The 18,727-nt window shown below is 41.9% G+C and overlaps 1 protein-coding gene across 6 annotated transcripts in view; it reads left to right on the top strand.

Moving 5' to 3' along the window:
- Positions 1–18,727, top strand: part of LOC120387402 (S-adenosyl-L-methionine-dependent tRNA 4-demethylwyosine synthase TYW1-like) — a 118,272-nt gene that overhangs the window by 40,125 nt on the left and 59,420 nt on the right. For all 6 annotated transcript variants that reach the window (XM_039508103.1, XM_039508106.1, XM_039508102.1 and 3 more), the window contains 4 exons: positions 1,107–1,225; positions 7,259–7,368; positions 10,983–11,160; positions 15,045–15,180. In XM_039508103.1, coding sequence (XP_039364037.1) covers positions 1,107–1,225; positions 7,259–7,368; positions 10,983–11,160; positions 15,045–15,180 — 543 coding nt within the window. The remainder of the gene's footprint in view (positions 1–1,106; positions 1,226–7,258; positions 7,369–10,982; positions 11,161–15,044; positions 15,181–18,727) is intronic.

Here is an 18,727-nt window from a genome sequence, read left to right as displayed (position 1 = left end):
GACCCCCTAAGGGGTCATGACCCCCAGTTTGAGAACCTCTGGGTAGATGCTGAAAACCCAGGCTTAAGGAGTTAATGCAATCCTCCTGGAACAGGCTCTTGGTGTAAAAGAGGGTCTGTATTAGATTAGGATTGAGAAAGAAGCAGTTTTTCAGGAGAATTAAAACAAGTGGATGTTTAATAAGGCAGCCTTTACATTGATTTTTGTTACTATTTGTAGTAACTTTTTACAAGAAAGTTACCTTAAATGTACAGCTAAGTGGCTTAACCTGTTGGTTATTGATAGTGAGTGTTTTTGTAAGGCTAAAAGCTTTAATAACAGATGTGGTGCATGATACTATTTAAGAAAAAATAATGTTTAAGCTAGAGCTTTGTTTGTTTCCTTCCTGTAAAGGAGAGTCATGAATTTTCCAGCACTGATGTAAACTTTTTATATAGGCACATATATAAGCTGCTGTACACTGTGTACACTGATCTGCTTCCCATGAATTTTCTCAAATAGATGATATCTGTCATTATTGTGACCTACTGCTTACATGTGGAATCTGTCCATGGATGGATTTGAAAATCAAAGTGGCTGATGATTGAAATTGAAGATCTGTTAGGGGAACAAATAACCGTACAGCATTTGATATGACAGTATTAAAAACAAAAATGATGCAAAACTTAAAGAAATGCCTGTAAAGATGTTTGAGTGTTGCTGTATTGCAGTTAATACAGCATCGGGGACTTAATCTCCATTCCAGTGCATTGACTCTGCTCTGGATTCTTTGGCAAAAGGAAGCTTAATTTAAGCAGCCTTATTGGTATTCAGGTTACTGAGCTAATTAGTCACAGGTATAAATCTCTAGTGAAGTCAGTTACATTGGAATTTTCATACGTTCCTAGGTTGTAAAGCCAGAAGGAACCATTGTGATAATCTAGTTTGATCTCCTGTATAATGGGAGTAAGAATTAAGTTTGATCCATTGTCTTATTTCTTTCTATGAAAGAAGCTGAAATGTGTCTGGAGTTGTCAAATCTTGTTTTTCTAGATTATTTTGCTTTTTGCATCCATTGGTTGCAAACTGTTAAACTTCTATGTGCCTTCTTCTTTTCCTGTTTCTAGTCGATGCTGCGAGGTAGAGGAGGCTGCTACAAACACACCTTTTATGGCATTGAAAGTCACCGCTGCATGGAGACCACACCGAGCCTGGCTTGTGCAAACAAATGTGTGTTTTGCTGGAGGTAAAGTACTGATGATGATTTACTTTGGTGCATTAATTGGTGTGTTTATAATCTACTCCTGGATTCTTAGCATGAGAGAAAGACCTGCTCACAATTCTCTGAACTCAGCATACCTATTAACCCCCCCCCAAACAATAATTCAAAAAATTTAAATCTGATTTGTTGCGTGCTGACAATCTGCTGTGTGCTGTGTACACACACTTAGTAACACATAGCTTTGATCTTGCAACTGGACATGTGCTTGCATGTGGAGATCCAGTTGCAGGGTCAGTACCTCAATGCCCTTCTTATTACAATTGCAAATGGGAGGTTTTTAAGTTTAAGGTGTTTCATTACCAAAGGCTGCTAAATTTTGCATCCAGAGTAAGAAAATATTAATATGATAAATTTGGTTTAATAGCCCTCTTTAATTTTTAATCCATTTGTATGACATTTTAAAAAGACATTTTAAAAAGATCCTTTTATAGTGTCTGAGAATTTGGTGGAAGGATTAATTCAATGTATGTTCTTGCTGTTTCGATAGTGAGGGTGGGAACAATTTCAAAAGCATCCTTGAGTTTCTAAAGCATTTTTCATCTGGAAAGATGACATTTAGGCTATAAAGGAGCTAGCCAAGAGACTGAGCTAGCCAAGAGACTGAACACGCTGTGCTTTACTATGCAGCTAGTTTTTTCTTGCAACGTTAAGTCCACTGGAAAAATACCAACCACTAATATGCCATCTTGAGACCTCATTTAGTTGGAAAAAAAAAAAAGAGTCAACTTCCACATGGTGCAGGGTCACAGATGGGTTAAATAAATGTGTTCATATGTTCTATGTTGTACGAACCTGGGTCTCTCTTGTGGGTGTGGGCACGCGTGCGTTCCTAAGTACCCATCCCAAGATGAATGGTTTTGTTAAAAGTGAAAATGTGATGAATGGGAGTAGCTGAAAGTTATTTCAACTTCTCAACTGTTCGTTCTTCTTCTATCCGATTAACTAATTCAATGCCATTCAAACTGTACTTAGCTTGGGTATTATTTCTCCCCAAGAGCACATAGACACCATTCGTTTTCATATTCTGCCAGTGTGCCGGACCTTTCAAGATCATTCTGTGAAAACAGCTGCATTCCCCTGAGTGTCAGTTGCTCCCCCTATCTTGATACACCTCTACCCTGATATAACACTGTCCTTGGGAGCCAAAAAATCTTACCACATTATAGGTGAAACCGCGTTATATCAAACTTGCTTTTGATCCACCGGAGCACGCAGCCCCACTCCCCCAGAGTGCTGCTTTACCGCGTTATATCTGAATTTGTGTTATATCAGGTCACGTTATATCGGGGTAGAGGTGTAGTCTGCAAATTTAAGAGTAAAAGTATTTTAAATAACAGTGCAGACCAATTGATGTCATTTTGAAAAGGACTTTGAAGATAACTGCTATGTAAATGCTAAGTTCGAGCGTTCTGTACTGGCCATCCTATTTAAATCAACACTTGAGCCTTAATTGCTACTGTAATCCTAAATAGGTTCTCCACACCTCATGGTTTAAAAGGACACCATGAATTTCATATGGCATAGTTAGTTAATGGGTGTTATTTTCCCACTCTTTTCTACAGTATGTCATAACTGTTCTGTAGCTAGGAAACAAAATGTAGTATTTTTTTTTCTTTTTTCTCTTTTCAAGACTTCAGTTTGTAATGGTGCAGTTAATTCTGCAATGGTAACTGTGCGTGTGTGTAATTGTGTACCCAATCCCAACACAGATGGGGCATAACATAAACGTAAAATAGAAAGCAATAAAACCACCCAAATGGAGCTTTTTGGTACCTCGTGTTCTATTACAGAAAATTTAATACCGGTTCCCCTCCAAAACAACCCAACTACAGTATTTTCTATCAGCAGGATTCTGTGTCTTGAAGTATGGGGCTGAATCAGAGACGCCAAGGAAGAGTAAATTTGAAAGTACGATAATTGGGATAAATCACCAAGTGTGACACCCGCCATATGACTCTAACTCATAGCTCTGTGGAGGCCATTTGTCACTTTTTAAAATAATGCTGGAAATGGAGTAGCACTAATGAATAGTAATGCTGGAAAACGGATTTTGCTAATGGTGACAAACGGAGTGCAAGGAAATCACTTTCTAGAGGACTATGCTGAAAAACATTCTAGTTTATTTGCTTTGGGTGAAATGGGTCTAATTAGTAAGTTCTTCGGTATGAACAGGAAGAATGTCTCTTCAGCTGTCAGGTGCAGTTAAAAACACAGATACAGATGTGAAAAACAGATGTGTAGCAAATTTCAGTGATCTAGGGTCATCCCTACCTCTTTCTGTCCAGTTTTTTGGGGGAGCTAGGTACAGCCTAGGTAGTTCAGTGGGTTAGGTCACTGGCCTAAGACTTGGAAGACCAGGTTTAATTTCCTACTGCACCACAGAGTCCCTGTGTGACCTTGAGCAAGTCACTTAGTCTTTGTGCCTCAGTTCCCCATCTGTAAAATGGGGATAATGGTGTTGCCCTGCCTCATAGGGCTATTGTGGGGATAGATACATTCCAGGTTGTGAGGTACTCAGATACTGTGGTAACAGGGAGCACCGACTGGTGGAACAGTACATCAGGTGTCACCCCAGAGTGCAGGGTAACCCGTCATAGTTATCATCTATGCTGTTGGAGACTCAAGTGGTTTTTGATCCAATGCTAGTAAAATATTTGTAATATGTATTTTCCTCCTGACTAGCCCTGTCAGCTAGCTCTACACAGTCCCCGCTCACTGGGTTTCAGAGCACAGGTTCCAGCTCAAGCCTGAACGTCTATGCTGCTATTGTTAGCCCCATAGCACAAGCCTGAACCAATTGACCTGGGCTCTGAGACTTACTGCTGCAGGTTTTTTTTACAGTATAGACATACCCGTAGAGGTAAATGATGGCTGTCCCAGTGCAAGTGGGGAAAAGGCACAAGGAGCCTCTTTCCACAACCCCACACCCCTGGCAAGGCATGGTTATAGTTTGGCTGTCTTCACTCAAGGTGGGTGCTGGCTAGCATTGGTTGTGATGCTCATCGTCCAAAAGGCCATATGCTTGTGTGGCCATGGCTTGGCCCTTGGCATGTTAAACTCTGCAGCTTGAGTCCCTTTTTTTTTTTTTAAAAGCGTGGTTTGGCTCACTCCATCATCTGTGGAGGCATTATGCCTTGTGTAGATATAATACCCAGCATTGGTGAAAGGAAGCAATTAGGGGTGCTCTGTCTTCTATACTACTTCCATTCAGAGACAGGCAAGATTAAACTTGGCCCAGGATTTCCTAAGCGCAGTGTACACATTGTCGTCATATGCTAATACTGTAGTCGCTTCACAGGGCTCAAGGGATAATATGCCTGTTTTTTAAGGGCTTATTCATGCCTTAGTAAAGTGAGTAGGAGTTGGCAATGGGAGCAGGAACAAACCTTTAATTATTATAATACATAAATATCCCAAAATAATAATTCACTTTACAAAAAAAAAAAAAAGTAGTCTGTCACCATCCATTATTGCTCTCAGTCTGTCCACTGTATTTGCCGTGTCTCTTCAGCTTAATTGTCTAAATGGAAAAATTTAAGTGACCAAATCTTTTAATCAGTTAGAGGAAGCGTACTGACTGAGTTTTCCGACACCATGCATATTATGTCATGATTACTTAGGAGATCACTAAGCAGACCTGATTTGATTATCTCCTTTGGCTGAGTGTCTAAAACCCAATCAATTACTGTGGAGAGATGAAGCAGTTAAATAAGATTTCAATTAATAGGTTTTATTATTTTGTATTTGAGTAGGAGGCAACCGGAATAAAATACCCTATAAAAATTAGCTCATATTTCTTCTTTTAACACTACATTGGTTACAACTGTGTCCAAATGCTCAGTATTTCACTAGTACAGCAACCTGAAATTTTGTGGCTTGCACTCTTCAGGGATGGATTTCCTTACCGCAATACTTGAATATCTGTATTGCCAGTCCCCAGTGTTCAAAGAGCAAGAGTCAGGCCCGCAGAAATAATGAAATTTTGAAAAGAAATACATTGAGAGTTTTCAGGTTCTCAAGCTTTTCTCTGCAGTTGTGAGGGCAAGAAACATACCTTTTTAAAAACAAAACCAACAAAAGCAGACTCTCATCTAATAACTTGACTCCAGAAGCTCGGGCTTTTAGAGAAATATTAAATATCATGATAAAAATCACGAAAGTTAGCAACACTGGACTGTAATAGAATTACATTAAATAGAATTGGAGCCTGTAAACCGGAGAAGGCTCCTGCCATCACCAAACAACCTACTCATTTTAATAAGTGAAGTCGTCTTCTTGTAGGGGTTTGTTCGGTTAACAAAAACAGGGTAATTCAAAACTAGCATTGCCTAAACCCTAGCTTTAACCTTCTCCCCAGGCTTGATTTGTCCTCTAGTTTGTTTTCCATAAGACCAGACTGTCCCAACCCCTGCCTTCCTTTGCAGGTCACACTGGCTCAGTAATAAGGACCCTACGAGTTTCAGCACCTGTGTGACAATGTATAAAGGTGCTTGTTAAGTCCCCATGTGTAAGGGGGTTCCTGCCTGTCACCTGGGTAACCTGGGGTAGGGCTAAAGCAGAGGCATAGCTAGCCAGAGGAAGGATGTATTTCTTTCCTCTTGGCTTGCTGGAGGCTTGAACGATGGGTAGTGGCAAGAAACAGTTGAGTTTCAATGGATTTATAGTATATCTGGAAAACTAAGGGAGAGGGTGAAATATAATTGCAGGTGCTTGGCCTGTGGAAAAAGAATTAGTGCAGGCAAATTGGTTGAGTACAGCTGCTGAGACATTGATATAAGTGCCTTTGGGTGGGTGGGCTTTCCTGACTCTGAGCAAGCTGCTGCATTGTGGTCTTACTCCAGCTCTGTCTCAAATGATTGACTGATTGTTTTGTTTGCTGCTTACTTCAGCGCGGAGAACTAGTACTTTATATTAGGTTTCAATAATTCAATACTTAAAAAAAAAAAAAAACTTGTAAGTAACCAGCGAAGCCCCCATCTGAATAAATCTAGGAAATTAACTGGATCCATCATAAATACATCTCTGATCTATTGCAAGTTACACAGTTCTTTTTATATATGGAATAACAAAGGCTGCTCTTGTCCATTTTACACTGGAACTCTCAGAAAGGGTAAGGCTATCATGTTAGAAACAAATCACTTCATTGTCAGTTGCGGATAGCACCTGTACCTTCAATATATGGCTAAATGGCGTGGGACCTGCCTCTGTGGGTGTGTCATATTGCCACAGCTGCACTCATTGGCGATGCTAGAGCTGGATCCCCTTGATTTTAATAGAGGCATGGTTGGAGGCAGAGTCTTCCCTTGGCTCCAGAATAGTTAGGCTTTTGGCCTTCAAAGTGTGCGGCAAGGCCCAGCTTTCTGCCTGGGGAGAAGAGAAACTGAGGCATGGGCAGGGGGTAGCATAGGCAGGGGAAGGCTGTGCCTCCCCAAACAGCCTGGTGTGGCCCCATCCACGCTCTGCTCCCAGCCGCCTCCTGCCTGCTTCCAGTTACCTTTCTGCTCTTCTGCGGACGAGAGGCTGGGTCAGGCAGACTGGTGCAGGTGCGCACAAGGCTCGGGGCTGGGGCCGTACTGGGGCTGAGGGCACTCCAGCTGCACCCACCTGGTGTGCTGGGTTTGGGGATGCTCCCGCCGCCCAGCACTGGGGCGCTAGCGTTCGCGGGGGTGTGTTCAGTCCGGGCTCCAACGGGGATGGGGGGAAGAGCAGAAGGGGAGGGGAGGGGCCTCAGGCAGAGTGGGAGCAGCCAGGGGCTAGCCTCCCCCAACAGCGTGTTCACCATCGCCCATGAATTGAGGGCTGATGGAGCTGGCTGATTTGTTAGAAAAGTCCCATGTATTTATTGGGTTGTGCGAGGGTTGGAGTTGTATTGGGGATTTGCAGCTGGCTTTTGTTATATTGGTTTTTAAATAATGTCAGACGTGCAAAGATTGACAGGTGGGCTCATTCTTGTGTGTTACAAATCACAATAAAAAAATCCAATATTTCTCTTTTCAGGCATCATACAAATCCAGTGGGCACAGAGTGGCGGTGGAAAATGGACCAACCTGAAATGATCTTGCGGGAGGCTATTGAAAACCACCAGAGCTTGATCAAGCAATTTAAAGGTAATTTAAATTTATTTCTTTTAATGAAGCTGTTAAGCAGAAATCAGAACAGACACTAACTAATAAAGTGTGGCTCAAAAAATGTCTAAAACACTAGAAAAGAAACATGAGACTAGTAAGAACCCTCAAGTGTACGTAACTATGAAATTTTTATGGCACATTATTTATTGTTGTTTTTTCCTAGATGATTTGTCTTGTTTACATCATTAGAACTCAGTATCAGCCTCTGGGCTGGTAGTTGCTGCCATGAAAGAGCTGAAGGGAGCTCTCTCTCATATATGATAGCAGGAGTAAGATACATGGTTTGTGGACAGAGGCCCCACAATGGGTGGGGATAGATTGGGTGACTACAAATCTTGACCTTGCTGTATAAAAAGTAAGGAGAGATAAAAATGGAAGCTGCCCATTAACCTGAGCAGAAGGAGTGCCATAGTCTCTCATTGGAATGAATTCTTCAGGGTATTGGCTACATTTTCTCTCATGTTTATGTACCTGCTTTATGCACTAGAGGGTCTGATTCCCCCAGAAGTACTCGGCACCCAGAACTCCAACTGGAGTCAATAGGAGCTGCAGGAAATCAGCCCACCTAAATAAATGTGTAACCTGAAATCTTCTTGGCTTTGTTTCCTGTATGAGCTACTCATTAGCTCACATCCTTTTTCAGATATAGAAAATTAGTTACCTTGCCGTGGTCAACACTTGCGCACAAGAAAAGCCAGCCTATTTGACAGGAAAACTCTAGAACTAAGCTCTTTCTTATTTATAGTTTAGATTATGACTGGGTCAGGAGTCAAATGAAGCATCCGTAAAATGTACAAGACAAGTCTATGTCTTGGATGTCATTGGGTAACCCATCCGTCTATCATGGCTGAGCATGGAGCGTGCTCAATGGATGAGAAACATGACAGGCAGAAACTTTTTTCAACAGTATGGAGTGATTCTGTCTAGTTCATTGGTGTTCTCTCTTATGTAAACCCAACTTGAGTTAAGCAAAGTCAGTCCTGCCTTCCTTTTTGTTAAGTTGGGGTGCTGATTTAAATCCTATGATGTTTTGGATGAGACAGTTTCTTAGGATCTTCATACACTAGATGTTCATGGCCTGATTCTAATGGAGAGGGCTAGGGATTGTGGGGCCTGGGCTGTGGGGCCGTAGTGGGATAGAAGAGCTAGTATTTGTTGCTAGAATGAAGTGAGGGGGTGGTGGGTGCAGAGTGGTGTTATTGCTAGAACGGATTGGTCCTGGCAGTGCTTCTCCTTGCTCCACACCCACCCTGACGCAGCTTCCAGCCACAGAATTCTCCATTGTGTAAATGATATATATATATATTTATAGAGAGAGAGAGAGAGAGAGAGAGAGAGAGATCTTATTGATTGATTGGCTGCTGAAGGGGACAGGGGCAGGATAATTTATTTGATGGATACTTTTTCTAGGTAGTGACTAGTAAACCCCATTGCCCTTCGCAAGGGCACATGCTGCATAGACATAATAAATAAATAACCCCAGAAAAGCAGGTACCTTTGGTATTGCAGTCCTGGATTTATAACGAAGTGTGCCCTGAAAATCTAGGTGCTGTAAGAGGTGGGGAGGGAAGGTCACTTATCCGCGTGTTTCTGATATGTTTAAACAAGATTCTTAATACAGCTCTATAATGCCAGTCCCATATGAACAGTGAAGCTTGATCCATAATGTCTGTTACCCCTTGAGCTGCAGTGCTTAGGCATATGTGAAATTAAAGTCACAAAGAGCTGAGGTGGTGGAAGATTGAGCACCTTAGATTTGAAAGTGAGCTCATCCACAGGAAATGGGAAGTCAAATGCGGTCATTATGTTTAGTTATTAAGTGAATGGGAGTTCATGTGCTTCTTAACATGTCCATGTACTCATTGGGAATAACCCTGAGCTAGCATATCATTTATGCTGGTCAAAATGATTGCTTCTAAAACCTCAGTACCCCACCATTGTGTATGTAGTGCATGCCATGTTGGACAATAACTGTTGTAGGAAAATTTTAAAGAATTTAAAAATGTACTATTGGGGTTATTTCTTATTTCCCTCTGCCTGTAAGCCTGGTGCCTTGGTCACTGTTATCCAATAGCGTAGGGCTCATAGGGGAAGAGAAATTAACCTAAATGCCTCCCAGAATAGCTTTGAGACATGGAAATGTCATGACTTTAATGTCTGATATCTCTGCCCCTTCCAGAACTAGAAGAAAGTGCTGTTTGTCCCATTGTAAAGCTGCGATTTTCCTTTCCAGAGGGGTACAATTTCCATTTCTAGTCCTGCAGGGTCCCAAGCCAGTAGACACTAAAGCGGTCACGGGCTCAGGACTAAATTGAACTAATTTTAAACGCACTATACTTCCTGGTTCTGTTCACAGACCAACTCCTCTATTTAAGGTTGAGGCTGTATCCTCAGAACATCTTTTTTTATCTTGATGTTGCAGTCTAGTGGGTAATTTTCTGTACCATTTGAGCTGCAGTGTCTAGGCAACATGAGGTGAGTTGAGGACTACGAAGCCATAAATCTTTTAAAATGCTTAGTATATTATTCAAATGCATCAAGGCACCGCAGGGCAATATAAAGTGACATCTTCAGAATAGAAATTTGAATTGGCTTGCCTCTTATTCCTAGTGAAATGAATTCACGTGCAGACGCGGAAGCTCAGGGAGCTGGTAATGGATGGGATAGGGCGCTCTTCATTCCCAGATCGCTAGTATGAATCTGGCTCATGTTATTAGCTAAAAGCACTTACATCTGTTGACTGACTGTTCCATGGGATCGCTACAGTTGGTAGCCTTCTTGTTTCTACCTTCTCACTTGGAAGTGGTCCTTGCAACTCAGGGATGAAGCAGTGTTTGTGTGTTAACAGGTCTTTTGTCTCTTAGGAAATGTCTTAAACCAGATGGTATTTGTGACTGATACTGATTTGCAATGGAATATTGTTGCGGTGTTAAATGAAATGTGGGACTTTGTTTTCATGTGAAATGCACAAACTACTTTCAGCTCCAAGGGAGGAGGAACATAACTTTTTCATTTCTTCTTAAAGAACGGCTTATGGTTCTTGGTTTTGTTCCCTCGTTCCTATTCCTTCACATGTATTTTGAGGACTTATATGTGGGCGAGAGACTATTCTATACTGTGTACTAAAATATTGCTTTTGTTGTTTATGTAGGTTCATTGTACACACAGTGAGCTGAGTCCTCCGTTGGTGCAAAGCAGTGTTGGGGCATTGACTTCAATGATGCCATGTTAATTCACACTAGCTGTGGATCTGGCTCAGTAGCTTCAGTCACCAGTCCCGTTTTCTTGATCTTGACACAATGAAAATCTTAAAATGAGTAGCAGCACAGGTGGATTGGCTCAAGTAGATGATTCAGAAGGGTTGCTTACAAATTGGTGTTCAGCTATTGGAGGGTAAAATGTTGCTCCCCCCCCCCCCCCAATTAACCAATCTTCTCTTTCCCTGTGATGGTCAGCCAGTTTTCATCTGCACTTTACCTCTTCCCAGTTTCCAATGAATATTCAAGATGTGCTGTGCATGTAGGTTTTGCATGAATTATTTTGTAAATTCTTTTCCCACAGCACTCTTTCACCCCCCCTTCCCTTTTTTCCAGGTGTGCCAGGAGTGAGAGTAGATCGCTTTGAAGAAGGGATGGTGGTGAAACACTGTGCGCTGTCTCTGGTGGGAGAGCCAATTATGTACCCAGAAATCAACACATTCTTAAAACTGCTGCACCGGCACAACATCTCCAGCTTCCTGGTTACAAATGCACAGTTCCCTGTGGAGATTAGGTGAGAATCCTACAAAGTGGTTTTTTTTGTTTGTTTTTAAATGGATTTTGTCTCGTTCTAAAGAGCTGGTGATGTATGGTGTGCTTATACTTTATCACAGTGAAAATATACATTGCCACAGTCTGCATTAGAAATAGCCATTAAAATTATTGCTCAGAATCTGCCTGGATCATAGTTTTAGTCTCTCCGGGCTCGTTTCCCTCCCTCTTCCTTCTCTTCTCCACACCAATGTACATTTACTTTATTTTTTTTTTCCTGTGCCTCTTAAATTCAGTGCAATTACTTTGAAGTGAAATACAGGCAGTATAACCAAACGTACATTCCAGAAGGTTCTGGAGATACCTAAAGTCTATAAGGATAAAACAAATGAAATGCAAATTGTATTTTGCTTTGGTGTTGCAGTTGAGTAAAGGAAGGGAGTGTTTCTAATAGACTGAGCACACATTAAAGCTCATGAGTTCTATTCCCAGTTCATTCACTCGCTTCCTTGTGACCTTGGGCAAGTCACTCACTTCTTTTCTCAATATTCCCACCTGCAAAAGGTAATTAGTCATTTTTATCTAACCTTGCAGAGGGAGTTGTGAAATTTAATATTTGTAAAGCATTTTCAGATACTTAGATTAAAGGTCCTGGGTGTATTATTTGTCTCTTTTGAGAGTGCTTGACCCGTTTAACCAACAATCTGTACAGCACTGAAAAACTCGCTGCTAATGCTCAGACCTTGTCTTCAGCTCCCACAAATTGTGGGGGGGAGAACTACTCCGAAAGGCATTAGTTAACAGCATAGGCCCAAATTCTTCTCTGGTGGAATGCTAGCAGCGTCAGTGGAGGTAAAGCAGCAATGGCTTTGGTGTGTTATGTTTCCCACAATCTCTAATTCCAGGTAAATAGGACATTCCATTTGTTGCAAAAGAATAACTTACACATCAGCAATCTCTGATATTTTGGCTTCCTCTATGGCTCCCTTTTTTGGTCTGAATGTGGAGGGTGGGGGGAACTGCACATTTTTTGGAGTGAGTAATTAGGTACTCCAAAACCATTCCAAATGATTGGGTGATTGTGTAATCAAGTTACTTTTCAAACCATGTATTATGTGCCTGATAGACAGAAACTGCTCTTTCTAGAAACTGAACATAGAATTTAAAAAGAGGGCCAACACTATTTTTGAGAATATATTTCTTGGAAACTGATGTATTCCCCCCCCCCCCCCCCCCAAGTGATAAAATTCTAGTATGGCTCTTTCATCAGCATGTCCATTGAGCCCAACTAGCAAAATCCTAGCCTGATATCTGGTACAGCAGTTAATAAGACTTGCTTTAAGAACACACAAACCTTGCTAACATTAGAGTGGTCTTATTCCTGCTGCTGAGCTTAGACTCTACAGTTTATTGACATGATATTTTGTCTGTATTGCAAGTCTCTTAGGGCTCTGACGCTGTCTGTGTATGAAAGCATTTGCAGGTTTGGCTGATAATTATATCCACTGTTTTTTTGAGTTACAATAGGTTGTGTCCCTTGTTTGTTCACTGCTAAATCCATGTCAGAGCCCCATGGAATATCGCAGCAGCTCTCACAGCTTGTGGGATAGAATGACAAGTGTATTCATGTACTGTACTTTCAGACCCAACTATGCCCCCTTGTGGGTGCTGGGGCTCAGCCAGTCACTGCAAAGCGGAACAGCATAGTGCAAGAGGGTATGTAAAACCCCTGCTCGTGATCGTGTCCCCATCCTTCTGTGGTATAACTACTAATTCTGCTGGCTGCCTGCAGCTGCTGGGGATGGGGCACGCTTTGGTTCCTTGGAGAAGAGGAACTTTTCCAGTTACCATTCTGAAAGTGACTAGCTCTGTCTTCAGTGCTACCATAATAATATATTATTTTATTAGGAAAATGTAACATGCAAAAGACTGGCTACGCTCTTTGTAATTGAATATTTCAATCCCTTGCTACCTGGAACACTTGGCCATTTAGGTGATTGCTGCTTGGACTGTCAGTTCAGAGCATGCTCACTAGTAAAAGGGTTCTTAATCTAAAATGTTAGATTTGTTTCCCATTAATGATCTGTTCTTGTCTGAATCTGGAGAGGAGGAATATGCTTGGGTACTTTGCAAGTTCATGTTGGGTAATTGGATTTTCTGACCATTGACAGCTCAGCTCTGGTCTCATTCCAGGCAATTCTTGCCACTTTTAGTTTTCACCTTCATGTTTTTTTAAAGCAGGAGTGATTGACAGCTGTATGAAGGATTCTTTTTTTAAAGCATTAGATCATACTTGAGTTGTAGCCTGCTCATTAGCAGCCTTTACAGGCAGCATTTGTGGAAGGCTCTTCCTTAATTTCCTAAGATATTGAGTTAACACCCATAGAGCTGTGCGATAAAATTTTGAAGCTGTCACTTCATCTAGAAGGCATTGTAGTAGAGTGTTTTTGCCCAGTGTTTGACAAATGTTGCCAGCCCTCCAGAAGAGACCAAAGGGTATAAAAAGTAACTTACTTTGTCTGTTTCTCTTGCTTTTAAGGAGCTTGCTAAGTCTGATTCTCTCAGCTTGTTACTCTTTGTTCATTATTCCTTGCATAGCAGAATACAGTGTTACTTATTCTGCTCTTTGCATCCCCAGTTGTCTGTGTCTGCATCACACTTGCTAGCCTGGGGGTTCCAGAATGGATGAAATTGGTCACAGACTCATGGAATAGGTTTAAGCTTTTAGAAGTCGCTTGTGTTAACCCACTGGTGAATGTGTGTTTTAACTGGACGGGAGTTGTCACAGCCCCCTCTGTGGATCAGCATAGAGGGGACCTGTAACACACATTCACCAGGAGATTACACTTGTAAACAGCGTAATGTCTTCAATTATAAAAGAGCTATAGCATAATATGCTTTCCTGCAGAAATCCAAGCTGCAGCCCTTTCCACTTAGACTGATGCAGGCTGGGATTGCTGTAATGACCTCTTTAGTCAACTTGACAAAGGCATTGATGTCCTTGTGGGAGCTGTATCCCACACTTTTTGCACCAGAGGAACAGTCCTCAAAATGTGGGAACTTGGGAGCCTGGGCTATTAAAATGTGGGGAGGCAATCATAACTAAGGATATGCTTTGGAATCAATGTCTCATATTGTAGTAGGTCTCTGGCCCCAAGCATGCTTACAGTAGTGCTAGTTGGAAAGGATTCAGTGCAAAATTTTGGGCGGGTCCCATGAAATAAGGTCCTCTACAAAGTACCAGGAGCACATTTCTAAAGCCACTTTTACACTTCTTTTGTTGCAAAACGCCCATTTGTGTTTGGCTTACAGTTTTGGAGCCTTAAAGTTCCATCTGCCCAGCTCAGAGATGTCCCACCCTGCCGGGTGAACTCCATTGAGCAGCACTGCATTTCTGTTGAATAGGGCTGACTTTCTATAGGACAGGTCGAAGTTTAGGGCACTTTGCCTGCAGATGCTCTAATAGGAAGTGAAGCTTTTAAACGCTTCAGGTGAGACCACAGGCTCCTTTGATCATAGGCCGCTTGGGAAGGTTCTTAATTAGTGTTCTACCTGGATGAAATATGCTGTTCAGTGAGGATTTGATCGTTGAACTATCACTGGGTTTGACCCTTCTGCGAGTGGTTAGTATGTGGTGTTCCTTGCTTTGTGGCACATTATGTGGTGAAAGATTATTTTCTGTCGCTATTAGAAACCCCAGCCATTTGCTAAAGATGCACTGCTGAACTTTGAGAGAGTATGCTGTAAATATTACATTACTGCTTTTGCTTTTGGGAACAGAGCAGAATCCAGCATAGTTATTTGCTCTGCAATGTTATGTCTTATGGATGATTCTGTAAAAAAGCATAAATTCAGTTAGCTGTAATGTCTGAAAATAATGATTCTCCTCTCCTTTTTATTGCCAAGGAACCTTGAGCCAGTAACGCAGCTGTATGTCAGCGTGGATGCCAGCACCAAAGAAAGCCTGAAGAAAATTGACCGTCCGCTCTTCAAGGATTTCTGGCAAAGGTTTCTAGACAGTTTAAAGGCCTTGGCTGAAAAGGTACCAAGTTAAGAATAGTTTTTGTTAACTTTTCCCCCTTTCTGCCCATTTTCCACTCAGGAAGGGGGGGTGTGGGTTTGTGGGGCTTGAAGGAAACGGGGTGTTGAAATGAAGAGCTTTATTTCTGTGTGCTGTACAGTTTGTGGTGTTAGGCTAAGCAGTGTAGCAATCCGAACTGAAAGCTAACAAAGGACTTTGGGTTTTTTTATATGGGAATAAATTTCAGGAGAAGAGAGGTAGAATGTGTGTCAGGAAGAGAATCATATATTTATTTTGCTGTCCAAAATGGAGGTAGTCCCTGCCGAAACAGCTCGCAGCCAAAACGAGGCGGTTGGAGGAAGGTAGGAAGCCCAGAAGAGGGCATGAAAGAACATGTGATAGCTAACATTTGTTTCCAAAGCTTTCACCAGGATCTCAGTAAAGCCCCTGTCTTGTGAACACTTACACATTGGCTGCAATGGGGACTAGTTACTGATGTGTAAAAATAAGCGTACGTGTAAATGTCTGTTTGCAGGATTGGGGCCAAAATTAGCGGCTGTATGTACTTGGGTAATGTAAGGACGTTGCCTCTTTCTGATATTTCCAGGTTGTAACTTTCTTTCTGTACTGCATAAGGCAGTTGAACACTGGTCCAAATTCACTGCAGGCTTAAGACCTGCTTATACCAGCTGTGAGTTTAGGCCACAATCTTTATAGTTTTCCATCTATCTGAGAGGGCTCTACTGATCTGACTTGGGCACTGTGTGAATTAACAAGATAGGTGTTTTGTGTACATGTTTTCTCTTGTCTTTACTGTTGCAGCACTCTGAAAAAAAGGTTTTATTCATATTTCTGGCACAACTTTACATGCTGCCTGTGAGACTGAGCAGATGGGAGATGCTATTTAGTGTATATAATAAGCTTTGCTGTGTTCCGAGACTACAAATATTAGGCCTGTTTCTGCCAGATTTACTTACATGAATAGACCCATTAACTTCAATGGAACTGCCCGAAGGCTTGGTCCTGCAAATGCATGCAATTAGTTTTTTTACGTGGATACACCCATTTCACTTGCTGGCAGTATTCACACGGTAAAGGTACTTGTGTTGAGTGTCTGTATACAGGATCATCTTTTTAAACTCAGGGCAGAATCCTGGCTTCAGCAAAGTCAAGGGCAAAATTTCCATTAACTTCCATGGGATCAGGATTTGGCTTGGGGAGGCCCAAACTCCAGTAACCCAAAATGAAACAAAACCAACCAAACAAAAAAGGGGGACATTTTGATGTATTAGGAAATCTGACTTTGGCTAGTAGAATCTCTCTCTTGACCTTGGTTATATAAGGTACATTCACTGCTGAATTCCTGCGTGTTGTCAGAATCTTTCCACCTTCATTTTTTGTGAGGAACATATTGGCAGTTATATCCATAGAGCTAAAAATACTTTTGGTCAAGGTGAAGAGGAAGGGGAAAAAAAGCCATGCTGATAGCTGCATTTTTTTTCCCTTCAAAGACAGATTTGGGTGTTCTTATAACACTGACAACATAGCACCCTCTTAATAGCAGCCAAGTTTGATGATATCCTTGATCAGCAATGGGGTATGATTCGCATAATACCAGGGCAAAAATATGCAAATGTCAAAATCCCCTAGGAAGCTTGTATATGTTCAGATGATTTTATAATTTTACACATGGCTGTGGTTATAGCGAGTGTCTAGAAACACCTGAAGTGATTTATTAAGAAGGCGAACATTCCAGGTTTTCTCCTCGGTGTGCATGCTTTGGTGACCATGTCGAAGATTAAGCACTGTTTCATAGGACTCTGATGAATTAAGTGTGTGGAAAGCTGATGTTGCTTCTGATGATCTCAAGGTATACGGTTCATACTACAATATGGATGTTGGGATAAGGAAGTGATGATGCATTGTGTTGAGAAAAGCAGTGCTGTGTATCAGGAAACAGAACACAAGTCCTCAGTTTTGCACGATGCATTCAGCTGTCGTGTCTTACGTAATTCCTCCAAGACATAGCCAGGATGATATTGTAGTTGATATACGGTCATTGTTGTTAAGAGTTTATAGTGGGTTTTCATCCCCTGTGCTGCCAGAAAATAAAAGGTTTCTAAAAACTGACATAAAATGTCTTCCTGTGCTTGCTACAACTTTGTTTGGCAAGAGTTATTCCTGTATTCTTGCTCTCCCTCATCCTACCTGTGATTGGTTGCTTGTATCACAGTAGCACACAGAGGGTCCAGACAAGAGCAGGGCTCTACTGTGGTTGGTACTGTAAATATGAGAGTCAGTCCCTGCCTGGCATCTTGAAGAGCCAGGTAGTCTGGGAGCCCTGGGGTCTTCAGCTCTGGGGAAAGCTGTCTGGAGTCGCAGACCCGGGGAGATCGTCCTAGGACTTCCAGGATCCCAGCTCTGCAGCAGGGAGCCTGGAAGCCTTGAAAGACCACAGGGATTCCAGGCTCCCTGCTGCAGAGCCAGGAGCAGTGTCTCAGTCCGGGCTCCCAGCTCTTGCAGGCTCCCTGCTGTGGTGCTGAGAGTCCTGGCTCCACAGCAGAGATCCTAGAAATCCTGGCATGGTGGGACTGTCCTGGAGCTGCAAATCCTAGGGGCCTGTGGTCCCTAGCTCCAGGGCAGACAGTGTGGCATGGCAGGATTTCATCAGAACCCTAGCAGGCGGGGTTTCACCCCTAGTTCGGTAAACCAGTCTTGCTTTCATGAGAAATTTGTGGTTCAATGACCTGGTGTTTTCGGAATAAAGTTTCCTCAGAAAATCTTTGACCATCTCTTATCAGGATATCACTTTCCAGTGCGAGCAACAGTATATCTTCCAGCTGATGCAGAGAAGCTGTTTTCAGGCGTAAGTCTTGCTCTTTCCAAAGTAATCTTTATTGCAGTGCTCTTTATGATGAATTTTACATTTCCAAGAGATCTGTGTGATTTAGTGTTAGGTAGCTGGTGGGTACTCAGAAAGCTTTATTTGTTTTAGATCGAAATGTATATTCTGAACATGTCTTAAGCACTATTTATCAATGAAAAGTAAGGGACAGGTGTCAACTGAGTGATTAAACTAACATCTAATTTAAAATGTGCTTCTTCCAAGCATCATGGCTGAAATACCCAGCAGAGCTCACTCACCCCTTCATCCTTCCAAAGCAGATGACTTTAGCTGATCAAATAGATGAAGGGCTGACTTAATTGACAAGTTGACAAGTACCTTCCTGGGGAGAAAATGACTGGTACTAAAGGGTTTTTCAGTGTAGTGGTGAAAGAAATAATAAGAACCGGTGGCTGGAAGGCAAAGCCAGACAGATTAAAATTAGAAATAAAGCTGATGCTTTTAACAGTGAAGGTCGTGAACTACTGAGAGAAGTGGTGGATCTTCCGTCTCTTGAAATCTTTAGCTCAAGTCTGAATACCTTTCTGGAAGAGATGCTTTAGCCAAACCCAGGGTTTTGGGCACAGTACTGGAGTAGATGGGTGATATTCCATTGGCCGGTGTTACACAGTCAGACTAGATAATGTAATGGCCCCTTTTGGCCTTTAAAATCTATGATTCTAT

The sequence above is a fragment of the Mauremys reevesii genome, linkage group 20 (assembly GCF_016161935.1).
Source record: "Mauremys reevesii isolate NIE-2019 linkage group 20, ASM1616193v1, whole genome shotgun sequence".
NCBI classification, from domain to species: Eukaryota; Metazoa; Chordata; order Testudines; family Geoemydidae; genus Mauremys; species Mauremys reevesii.
Note: the sequence above shows the minus strand (reverse complement) of the source record. Positions and strands in the feature narration are given on the sequence as shown.